Below are 12,673 nucleotides of genomic sequence, written 5' to 3' on the forward strand. Positions count from 1 at the left end.
TCAAATTCTGAGCTGCTTTTAACTCTGATGGATGTTTATGGAGCTGTTTATCGTTGCCATTCCCAATAAAAGGAAGGATCTAATTTTAGTCCATCGGTCGCAAGAGTAAAAACATTGATATTGATGTTTTCAGGATGATGGGCTAACATAAAACAAATGTTTATTACTGTCATAAATAGTGGATTTGGGAGCACATTCACTCTGGTACATCTTAGCTATTTTAAATCTGTGTTTGTTGAAAGACTTTGCCATTTCTTGGTAACAGTTCTAATTTCCACTTGATAGGTCAAAAAGCAAAGGAGTAAAAACGAGACTGTGGGGAGAAGCACAGGATAAGTTAACTGTCTTCTAAATTTGAACTTTTTCCCCCTGTTTGCAAACGCAGTTTTCAGCCTGTAATTTAGTCTATTGTGGTTTCAGAGTTTGAGCCTCTCAGGGTATCATTAAGCCACAAGTAGTGGGTGTTGGTGTGCATTTCCTTCTAAGTACCGAAAACGTACATTACGAAGTTCCAACCCATGCAATGTTTGGAACCTTGCAAACCCTTTATTAGGGGATCTGTATTTGAAACGTGTTGCTTAACTCCTTAAAAATGCTTGCTTTCGAAAGGCCGTGCGTGTGCGTTGATCCAGAGAAGTGTTGCAGCCTATATTATTTATGGTCCGATAAGTTCCCAGCCTAGTGGGCTGCACATTCCAGACTGGTGATGAATGGCATGCTGAAGCCTTAATCGAGAATGTATCCCTTGGATCGCTCACGCAAGACTTGCCCGTTTAAAAGTGGGTGAAGTCTGTGTCTTCCCCCACCCGAGTGTTTGTGGAGCAAATGTTGTGGCTGCTGACTAAAGTTGATGATTGGGTGGTACTGCTATAAAAAGATGGTTAGTCACGTATTACGAGTTTGCCAGTTTCATCACGGAGGGAAAGGGAGCAAACGAGATGGAGAAAAAACCCAGACCAGCTCCAAATGTGGGCCGCCTTGGCTTCTAACACGTCAGGAGTCTAAAGTGCTTTTGCAGTGAGCTTTTTGCTGAGCTGTATCTTCTGATATGAATATGGTACTTCCAGGCTTCCAGTATTACTTAAGCAAGGTCAGATTAGTGCATGAAAAACTCTCTTGGTTGATTTTGAGAAAAATGTGGGCATGTTAGGTTTTGTACTGCATGGATCTTTTGGAGGTAGCTAGGCAAGATTGACCGAACCTTATTTTTAAATATTGGTGTTGATTTGTAACTTCCTCAGGTAGTGCGCAGCTTTAATTTTTAGTGGCCCCTGTGATGGTCCCCTTTCACAACCCTTTTGACCGTGCTGCAAGATGAATTTGTGTCTATTGCCAATCTGTTGAAAATGCTTGATCGCTTAAAAGCTAGGCTGATTGAAAAGCCTTGTTAAACTTGTGAAAATGTAATTTTGGGAGGAAAAACACACCCATGGGAGGATAACCGCTAAGGGTCTGACATTTGGAGTGGACACACAGAAGGTGATGGTGTTACGTCTTCAAGGGGCTCTGATTACCACGGTTCTACAAATATCAACAAGGAGAATCCACGTCCCACGACATCAGGGAGCTGAAATGAAGAGTGTGCGCACACAGAAAGTGGGAGCAAACTATTGCAGGGAAACTCAATTCTCATGCTGAAAGCAGTTCCATTTGGTCAAGATTTGGCCTTGCATATCTTATGTTCTCAGTAGAAGTTTCATAGGACACATGACATTAGCTGGGCCTGGGGCATCTGGTTCTCTCCCAGGCCGCCATGTTGCACCCAGCTCTGGTTGATGGAATTTGGGGTTCAGGGAGGAGATACTGCAAACTTGACAGCTGCTAGCTCCCTGTCTTACTGGTTAAGGAGGGAGGTTGTAACGCGAGGAAGGGCCTTCTGTATGGGAAGCAGAAGAAAGCATGGATTTCCGCCACTCTGCTTTTGTGTAGGTGCATGCTAGCATGTTGAGTAGGATCCATGTGGTCCTTGCTAGTGAGCTTCTCTGTCGCTGTTGAAGGTGCAAGTAGTTAGTGTGAACTCGGGTACTGAGACTGGCCTTGTGGAAGACTTGGGAAACGCTCCTCAGCCTGAGCCGTGTGGGCCACGCTGTCCTGAGTAACCTCCACAAATCCTGCGAACTTGGTTTATGGTAGCAGCACTTCCCTCTCAATCGCGGTTTATGCAGATTCCAGCTGGAGAAAATGCCTTTTGTGTGGCTGCCAGCAGAGGTGGGAGGAAGGGGAAGGACAACAGAGGACAACTTTACAAGCTGCTCAGTCCGTCGCTTCCTGTGGTTAGCTGCAGCCGAAGGAGCTTTGGACCTCACCTGCATTTCCAATGCATAGTTTCAGGTATCGGAAGATGGAGTGGTCCAAACCCTTTCCAGCATCTGATGAACATAGCCTGTGATATATGAGCTTGCCCAGGTATGGGCAGTCAGACGCTTGAGACTGCAACCCCCATAATCCTGAACCAGCACAGCCAGTGGTCAGGGGATTGGGGACTTGGTCCACAGTCGCTGAAGGGTGCCAAGATTCCTAACCTCCCTTGGTGTGTAAACCAGCCTTCCCCTACAGGGTGTGTTGGACTGCATGTCCCACTATCCACACTGGTTGGGGATGGTGGAAGACCAGAACATCTGGAGGACATCTCATTGGGGGAGACCAGTATGTATGCTTGCCACAGGTGCTTTGGGACCATGTCTGTGTTTTGCTTCTCAATGCTGAGAATTTTATTGAAGTGCAAGTCCAAAATAAGCAAGGAACACAGATGGTAGAATGCCCTGTACAAGGTAGCATGTGGTTTACCTGCGCAGGTCGCATGGGAAGCTCGCGCATCCCAGGTGCGACTGCTAGCTCAGCATTGTGTGTGCTGCCCGGCACCATTGTGACAAGGTTTGGCACGGGGCCCTGTGCGAGCCCCTGGGTGGAGAAGCTGGCGATTGAACCCAGAGCCATTTCCCCAGCCCTCGCCCTCAGCCCTGTGCGTGCATGCTCTTGCGCTTTTCATGTGAGCCCTGCATCCCATTTCCCTGTGTGTATGAATATTGGAAATGCCTGGATAACTGGGGTTGGTTTTGCTTCTTTAACAAACATGCCTTGGGGACTCGCACGAGGATCCGCCCCTCAGCTTCTCGGATCAATGAATTCAGTGTGCAGCGTCGGGAGGGAAACGTCAGGCGGCTTGTGTCGATTTTGCTTGTTCATTCTGTGTGATGTCACACACGTTGCCTGCTGATTTAAGGCTTGGCTTGGTGCTCAAATTACATAAGGCGCTTCTTGGCCACCAGTGTTTGTACCCCTTCTGGATGACTGCTTCAGAATATCCCAGAGGATGCTTCGCCCTCCTCATCCGGTGGAAGTGCGCCGCAAGACCGAGACCTTAAACGTGCAGAACGCTGCTGCTCGAAGCCTGCCGTCCCGGAGGTGCAGCTCGCAGGCGCTCGCTGCCCTGCTGGCTTCGTAAGCAAGGTCGTCCAGTCGTTGGGGTGGTTGAGCCGGCCCGGCATTAAACGGCTGCGTACGCCCGGTCTGCGGAAGGGAGCTCTTCCACCCCGGGTGGGTGTTCGGACATAGCTCTTGTGGGTGTGTGTGAGAGCAGAGGCGAAGCCCTTGGAGAAGCGCTTGGGTGGTGCTTGGCTCTCCAGATTGTGCAGCGTAATGTAAAAATGGAAAACAATGCTTGCATGCATGCGCATTAGATTCGGAGACCTCAGGAATTCTTGGCCCCGGGTGTATTGGTGTGAATGCCAAGACTTGCGTTTGGCCGGGGTGTGTTGCCCGTACAAGAGCTTCACCCGCTCTTGGCTGTACTGACCTGCAGGTGGCCAAGCTACTTGATACCGTAGGGAAGTACGGGCGTTGTGTTGGGCAACACAAAGAACAGCTTTGTTGTGGCTCTTTCCTTGACCCCACACACTGAGAACCCTGCTGTCCACGATGATGCTTATAAACTTAAAGCAGGCAAGGTTGCTTCCCTTTAGTAACACTATTAATATAGAATTATGTGTATTCATTCCATTTGCATCCCCCTTCTTTCTTACAAGGAACCTCAGTTGGCTAGCACCATCCTTCTCTCCGTTGTATCCTCACAACAGCCTCGTGAGGTAGGTTCTCTGTAACTCAAGAGACTGGACCAAAGTCACTCAGTATGTTTCATGGCTGAGTGGAGACTAGAACCCAGGTCTCCTCAGACCCAGGCAACTTAAATTAATATTGATACAAACTTTAGCTATAAAGTGCTTAAGCACTGTGGAGAAAGGTCAGTTAAAACTTTGCCCTGAATATTTATAGACTTAGTAAACATTTCATTGTTGCTGTCCAGTCACAAAGTCGTGTGGGACTCTTCGCAACCCCATGGACAACATTCCTCCAGGTTTTCCTGTCCTCCACCGTCCCCCAGAGTACACCCAAGCCCACATCCAGCTCTCCAGTGACTTCTCCTTTTGCCGTCAATCATTCCCAGCATCAGGGTCTTCTCCAGTGAGTCCTTCCTTCGCATCAGGTGGCCAAAGTATTTGAGCTTCATCTTCAATATCTGGCCTTCCAAAGAGCAGTCAGGGTTGATTTCAATTCTTCGGCGAAACATTTCATACAAATTTCACACAGATCTCATATTTAGAAATGCAAATATAGTAGTGATGGTCTTAGAAGTAGTTATATCCTGGATTTAAATCCTGTCCTTTTCTTCTACTTCTGTGACGATTACTACTATTACAAACATTGGACCAGTTCTGAAGATCTTGACATCTAGCAGTCTTTTTTCTGTGGTGGCCAAGCACGGTCCTCTGGGAAACCCAGAAGCATCCAGAGGTACACCATGTTGGTGAAGGGTTCCCTCTGTTTCATGATGTCACCGATGCCCCACTACTGCAGAATTTACCTGGCACGGCCAGGTTTTTTGTATCACACCAGAAGAAGCAGAATAGTGCTGGTTACCTCTTTGCCTGTGGCCTAGTTCAGCGTGCAAATACTTAGCTTTAAACCCTATGGGGAATCCGTAGTTGAAGAAGCATCTCCTACCTGTTTGAACCCTAAGATCCCTTTCAGAGGTCCTTCTGTAAGCACCGTCTGTTTGGAGGTCTCTGTCTACAAGGGCAGGACTCCTTGGTGGCCACTTCTCCACTTGCCGTATACTGGCGTGTCTTTTTATATCACCCTGGAATTCATCCGATGCGCAAAACATTAAACAGGAGTAGCACTGCAGAGCCCTTGCGCTGTACGACGAAAAATCAAGGCGGGATCCTGCAATTATTTTTTTGCCCTTCAGAAGAACACAGTACAAGCCCTAGGGGTGGAAAAAGCACCCGAACTTGAGTGAGTGGGTGGGGAAAAAATAGCCTCTCTTGGTGATTTGTCCGTTAAGGGGAGGAGTTGGAAAAGAGAGCCACCCTTTCCCCCGTTTTTCACAGCACGGCGGAATCGTCATGGATGCTCAGCTCTGGCAGGGGTTCAGAAAGAGGCTGTGCCCATGAAACTGTGCATGTTCGCCAGGATGCAAAGTAGGCACTGCGCAAGCTGCGTAAATAAAATGTTTGTTCGCCTTTCCAAGCCAAAGACACATCAGTTTCCTATCGGCTCTTTTGCTGACATCCTTGGCGTGCTGTTTCGCAGCCATGCTAGCTCCTGTGTGCCCCAAGAGGCACAGTGGAGATGGAAAATCTGTCTCCGAGAACAGATCCCTGTCTCTTTTCCTGCCTTCATCTTAAGTGTCTCTAGTTTACCGAGGAGCGTGGCATGCCAGCACCCTGCATTCCAGAATTTGGTGGTCTTCATTTGAGCTGAGACTTCCTTCCTCCTCTGACTCTGTCCTCTCTTCCGATTTAGAAGAAGCAAGCTTATTAAAAAAACAAAAAAACAAAAACCCAATCAGTCAATCTTAAAATTTCCTTCAGGAGGTATGTGGAAGACGTGAGATTGGCATGGAGAAGAACATTTGAACGATAACTAATTACTTTTGTCTCTCACTGGCTTGAGTCCGGTAAGAAGGCATTTTGAGGTTATTCCTACCAAGCTAGGATATTGAATATGCAGATCCCACCCAGCCGGATGAACTGTTTCAATTGTGCAGACCAGTCCTCTGGAACTGGCTTATGGTGCTAGGAACAAGTGCAAAATAGTGCCTTGAAGCATGGTATTGGCACTTAAAATAAAAATTAGGTACATCCTTCTTTCTCTGTCCATAAATGGTTGCTGTGTTGCCCATCCCCCTGTAGGTATTTAAACAGAGTACCAAAACAGCAAGAGTGCATTTAAAAATCATTATGTAACTGGTTGGGCTGTGTTCCCACAGTCCGATAAGAACAGAATGTGGTTTGTTGACAGAGTTTTTAACTACTTTGCAAGGCAGTTAGAACTGTTTCTTCCCCTCTGTGACTTCCAAGGTTGTCCCAGCGAAACAAACCTGAAGTTCTAAGAGGATCTTTTCAACAAAACAGGAGCATCAATTAATGGCTGTGTCCAGACAGATTTGGGATAACTGAAGTCAGTTGTTTTGTTGTTGTGTAAATGCTGAATTGGGTAAGCATTATACATAGGGACTTGTTTTTGCCAAGGCTAAAGTTTTTAAACTGGCAGAATGAGGGCATCCAAAGATGGAGATAAAGCAAACCATCCTCAGTCATTCTGAAGGAAAGGCTAGCAGGAGCTGCCTTTCTTTCCTAATTTATCTTCAAAACCTTTTGTATGTACTCAGGATTAAATGCTAAGATGTATTTGGATGTTGAGTTATGCTATTAGCTACATTGGAGCTAGGAGGTGAAAAATCCAGTGTTCCTGACTTCCTGAATTAAATTCCTTAATGCCAGGTAGAATTTTCAATTCTCCCAAGAAATGCTTTAGATACACTTACTTATTTATTTTTATTTATTTATTTATTTAAAATGTGTGTATGCCATCTGCTGCCAAGGTCTCGATATTCTTCAGAACATTCAGGTGTTCTTACAAAGAACCTTTGAAAGAAACACAAGCTCCTCAAATAAGCTGAAGACCAGCATCTTCCGCTTTTAGCAGGTCAACTTCCTCTGTCTTTTCTGGGAAAACCTCTGTACTTAGTCAAAAAAATATTGCTACAGAATAAGACGTTTTTGAGCTGCGGCCTATAGTAAGTTGGGCATAGAACGTTCCTTCACTGTTAAGTCAATATATCCCATTATTCTGCCTATTTGCTCTCTTTAAGGATTTACTCTTCTTGCTTAGATTTAACAAAGGATTGTGATGGACTGACTCAGCTCTCATTCCTGTTTGTAAATGGACGTTTGCAGGGTGGAGGCGACGCTTGAACAAGGTGCCAGACTGGAAATCCAGGGATTGGAAGTTGGTTCCTTCTGCCTGCTTTTTCTTGCCCATTTTGCTCAATCCCTGTTAGTGTTTCATGGGCATTTGGTCTCTCCTGAAGACAGCGCCTCTTAACCCGAGTTCTCATTTTGACGCAGTAGCCTTCCTCTCCTCCCCGTTTAAAATTCGATGTTTAAAACGTGTTTCCCCCAGTGCCTTTTCACCTTATTGTCTGACATAGAAAACCCCATTTGGTCTGCAGCGCTGGCATTCACGTGAGAGGAGATTAGTGTACGCTGAAGTGCAGAGTCAGTTAAATGCGACCTTCCGATATGCTACAGAATTTCACATGCTGTAATCCAAAGCAGGCACCAAAGAACATTTCTTTGCACATTGCTCGCCCCCTGCCACCCCCGCCATCAGTGGGGGGGAAAAACCCCCGACACTTAAATTGCAAGGAAGTAATTTCTGGTGTGAGGTTGCTTATTTGTGCTAGTCTCTGCAATGAAGAGAACTTGGTCCCATGGCTCACCGTTTGCTTGTGAGTTTCATGCACTCTCTGTGGTGTATTGGGGGCAGTTTGAATTGCCCTTTGCCACTTTGCGGGCTTTCACCCTTCCCAAACGTTAGTTGAATTTGCTCCCAGCGCAGGGGAATAGGCTAGAGAGCAAGCAAGGAAACCCCTTGTGCCCATGTGCTTTTCCAGAGCTTCTCCTGCAGCTCTGCCCTGCGAAGGGGGCCGAGGATCACGGGGCTTTCTTAAAGCAGTCGCCCTAATGCCACCAGTGCTTAAACTCTTACGGGAATAATCCAGAAGAATGTGGATGTGGCGTGTTGATCTCCCCGGATGTGTCCGGGTTTCGTCCGCAGCACTCGCTCAGCACATCTCCTGCTTGTCCTGGGCAGCAGCCTGAAAGGTGCTTTAACCCAGAATGAATTTTGGGCCACGGGTGCTTCCCTCTTTGGGAGACGCAGGATAGCGTTTGGCAAAGGGAATTTTGGGCTTGTAGACGAATGTGGCTAGAGGAGGGATGGTGAACTGGATAAGTGGCAAACTACCTGGTGAACTTCAGCTCTTTGGTGTGTAGAAATCAAAGGAATATGTTAAAATTTGGGATTATGATCTCATTGCATTGTATTCTGCCTTTTCTTCCCCTTTCAAGGGACCCAAAGCAGCTTATTTATTTATGTGTTTATTAAAACGTATAAAACCCATCTGTTAGCATAAATGCTCTCTTCTTCTATAGTCCTCCTCTTCAGTTTATCCTCACAACAACAACCTTCAAGGTAGGTCAGGCAGAGAGTCAGTAGCTGACCCAGGGGTACCCAGTGAACTGCATGGCTGAGTGGGAACCAGAACCCAGGTCCCCAGACCAGTACTCCAACTCCCATACTCCACTAGCTCCTTTACGGATTGTCAGCTGTTATGTATATTTAAAAGGACTTAAGTATCTGGCTTGCCATGCTGGAAGCTTCCCCCAAATAACCCTTTTAAAATTAAAACTTTAAGAAAAATACTATCCAGTAATAATGGTGTAGCTTGATTTTATTCATGCTGAAAACACGAGTAAATGGGAAGCGTTGGTATCTATCCACCAAGTTCAGGTAAACAAAGTTCCAGTGTACAACTTGATGACCTCAATTAAAAACCCATCAAAATGCACAGTGTGCCTCAGCCTAATTCCTTGTCAGCCCTCTTGAAAGTGACTGTATGCTTTTGGGGACGCTTGAGAAACGCAGCAACACGAAAGTGATTTTAATTTCTTCTTTCCTTCCCTTTTAATCAGAGCACAACAATGGAAGAGACAGCGATATGGGAACAGCATACAGTGACCCTTCACAGGGTAAGTTTCTGCCATTATAGTTTTACGTCTGCTGCGCAGGATACAGTCAGCTTCTGAAAACAATAGCAAAAACCCAGATGTCCGGAAGGAAAAAAAGAAAGGAAGCTGTTGCATTCCTTTGTCTGAAACTGGTATGATTATAAACTATTTATACTTGTTTGTTTACGTATGCTTGACCACCTTTCTAGAGCAGTATCCATTACTGAAGAGAGCTTAGCGTGTCATCTTAAAATAATAAATAAGTGTGCTTTGTTTGACCACATGGAGGTAAGCTCGGCGGGGGGCTGTTAACATCAGCTATCCAAAGATGTGTGCAACACAGCAGAGCACAGATCTCTGACAATAATACTGGGTTTATGTTACCTTTGTGGAGCTCTCCTTGCTTGGCTCCAGTTCTTTCTAGGCAGGGCCGAGAACTGCGCCATCTAACTCTCTGGTACGTTACGGCCTGGCAGTGCGGAGAAGACTCCCTGCCTCGGTATGAGAGATCTTATGTCAGAAATCTGCAGAAGGCACCTGAGCACATTTGAGGTCTGAGAGTTTTCGCTTTCACGCAGACTCTCATTTCGCTCAAATCATCCCTCCCTTTCCCCTGGAATGCGAAAGATAATTAACAATACGGCCCAGTTTTCCAGAATTGCCAATCGAGTTTCCGGTCTTTGTGATTACCTAAAAGTGCATGAGCAGAGACGAAGGGAAGCCGAAAGGCTGGCTAAGTTGCATCCTTGGATATCAGAGGGCAGAGTCCCGATCCCTTGCATGGGCTTGTTCCCTGGGCCGCCGGAAACAGAATACGAAAGCTGTCTTGGACAAAATGATGCCGACTGTCGAATTCTGCCTTTTAGGCATTCCTTTAGACCAAGACCATGTTTCAGGGAGAGGAGCCCTCGTCGATATGGTGAACTTGGGCACCTCCGAATGAAATGGTCGTGTCAAAGAGAGTAGAAGGCATTGCATGCCCTGGTCCAGGAATGGGAAATCGGGGGGAGAACACTCACCCCCCTGCCCTCTCACCCATCCCCTTCCCAATCCGTTGACGTTTCTCTCTGCAAGCTGGAAGAAAAGAGGCTTGCCCAACTTTTGCGGAACATGAAAATACCACCCCCACCCCCAGCATGTAGCAAAGCGGCAGTGCTGTCGTGAGTTTTTCTGGCATTGCCTCTTATTCTCAAGCGAGGAGTAGGAAAGGAAAGAGGCACGTGGTGTTGGTCACAGTGCCGCCGAGCAGGTTTGCACTTGATGTGCCTTTCAGGTGAGCCGACTGCAACATATACTTCAGAGCAGTTGGGCAACAGCCTGGCAGAATTGCATCACTGTGCCATGAGCATGAGATGCTCTGAATTATTGGCTCATCATGGCCGAGTATTTGCACTGCCTTAGCCTTCCCCTCCAGTAGTCGGTTGAGCTGAATGTATTCCTTCAGCTTCGATCTTGTGGTGCAACTCAGTAATTTATTTATTTAGAAAATTTATTTATTTAGAAAATTTCTATGCCGCCCCATTTGCCGAAGCCTATAACCCCACATTTTATCTTTGGCATATATATGAGAGATTGGGTTCCATGTGGAACGCAGGAAGCCTTAGCCTGAATCAGACCATTGATCTGCCCAGCTATGTATTGCTGACCCTGACCGGCAGTGACATTCTGGCAGGGGTTTCGAAATGGATTGGGCCTCAGGTGTTCTGTGTGTAAAGTACATGCCCTGCCATGACTCCATGACTTTTCTTGATCCTTGACTTTGGTCCAGCAACGTATTACCTGAACAGAATCCGCTAAAGCCATTGTGTGGATCATGATCCCCAGATATTGAAGAAGCAAGATGGAATTCAAGCTAGGTCACCCACTCTAACCACTCCCTGCCATACAAGTGCCCGACAAATTTGTGGCTCCAACCCGGCGCCATGAAGAGGTGCCCTGCGGTCGGCAGAGTGCAACCATAATGAGAGTCTTTCCAAAGTCACACACTGCAGCTTATGCTCCTAATTCCTGACTGGAAAAGAGCTTTCCGAAGCTGGAGAGCCGGCCTTCTTTCTCCAAGAGACATTTCTTCATCTTTCTCTTGTCACCAGTTGGCTGGGCCTTCTTAAAGACTGGATTTGGTTGAAGCGAGATTACGGCTCCAGTTCTGTGGGTAACAAAGCATCTGTTTTGCTGATTGGATTAGCAAAAGGAAGAGATGCTGAAGCAGACATAATTTTTAAAAGCTTTGACCAGGAATGTAGTGATAGCTCGAGAAAGGCAGCAGTTTTCCCACCGTTGCAAAGCTCTTGATGCATCTTCCTTTAAATCGGAAATGGCAGTTTGGGCCAACCTGGAAGGGCTGGTAATGCTGATGTCAAGAGGGCTTGCCCTGCAGATCTTAATAATCGGGCTGGTTCATAACGGAACAGGCGTTCCCCTGTTAATGAATAATTTTAATTTTTGAGGAAGTTCCTTCCTGTGAGATTGACATTAAGGTCACGAACGAGCTTGCATCATGACTACATTCGCAAAGCTCCCGCACGATGGCCAACCTTTGTGTCCCTGCGCTCGTTTTCCTAGAGTGCTGCTTGCAGTTGTGAAACGTGACAGGAAGTTCTGCGCAACATGCAGAAAGGCATTCGTGCACAGCGGAATGCCGTGTCTTCATGCTCCTCTGGGTTTAGCCTTCATTCTGCATGATAGCGGGATAAAAGGCACATGGGTTGGCCTCCTAAAGGCTGCCCGGGGGAGGGGGGGACCCCTGAAGAAGCCGTTCTTGTTCTGGTGATGCCTCATCGTGGGGAAGGTCCTTTCTGTGCGGGCAGCCATTCATGCCGCAGAAACGATCGGGGCTGGAGCGGCTTCCCTGCAAGGAGCCGCTGCAGCTGGGACTGTTCAGCTCAGAAAGGAAGGCAAGGGAGGGGAGACAGGGCGGGGGTGTTGACCGTAATGCAGGGTATGCAGGAGGTGGAGAGCGAGGGAGTTTTCTTCCTCTCCTGTAATAGCTGAGCGGATTGGGGAGAGCGTAGGCTATGGGTGGTATAGTGTTGCTGATATGATTTCCTCCTCCTCTTCATGATGATGATATTGTTGCAGGGAGGTTTAAGAAAGTTTAGAGGAGGTCCTTCTCCACACAACGTATAGTTGAAGCATGGAAGACACCACCGTGGGAAGCGGTGATGCCGCCAATCTGGGTGGCTTTAAAGGGGGACGGGACGGATTCTTGGCGGAGGAGGCTGTCCGTGGCTACTAGCCTTGCTGGCCATGGCTTCCTCCTCCACCAGAGGCGGCCTGGCCTGCCTGCACGCACCCGTGGCTGAGGAGCTGGGCAGGAGGGCGTCTTGCACCCCTCCTGCTGGAGGGATCCTGGGCCGCTGGTTTGCCATCGTGTGTATGGGGGGCTGGGCTGGATGGTCCTTGGCTCTGATCCAGCAAGGCTTGTCTTAGGTTCTTATAAGCTGAAGCAATTTCTTAGCAGTTGTACACCAGCTATTAAGTATACAGCCAAGAGTTTTGTATCTATGCTGATTGTCACCCAGTTGAAGAAATCTTCTGACTTGACTTGATAGATCCGTTCCTTTTTTTCAGTCCATGGACCGAAAAACACTTCTGAA

The 12,673-nt window shown here is 47.2% G+C and overlaps 1 protein-coding gene across 10 annotated transcripts in view; it reads left to right on the forward strand.

The window, feature by feature from the left end:
* The window catches only part of TJP1 (tight junction protein 1), a 103,874-nt gene that overhangs the window by 27,834 nt on the left and 63,367 nt on the right, over window positions 1–12,673 (forward strand). For all 10 annotated transcript variants that reach the window (XM_044438553.1, XM_044438556.1, XM_044438555.1 and 7 more), the window contains exon 2: window positions 9,042–9,098. In XM_044438553.1, coding sequence (XP_044294488.1) covers window positions 9,051–9,098 — 48 coding nt within the window. In that variant the 5' untranslated portion in view covers window positions 9,042–9,050. The remainder of the gene's footprint in view (window positions 1–9,041; window positions 9,099–12,673) is intronic.

This window comes from Varanus komodoensis, unplaced genomic scaffold (assembly GCF_004798865.1).
Source record: "Varanus komodoensis strain SLA01 unplaced genomic scaffold, ASM479886v1 scaffold33, whole genome shotgun sequence".
NCBI lineage: Eukaryota > Metazoa > Chordata > Lepidosauria > Squamata > Varanidae > Varanus > Varanus komodoensis.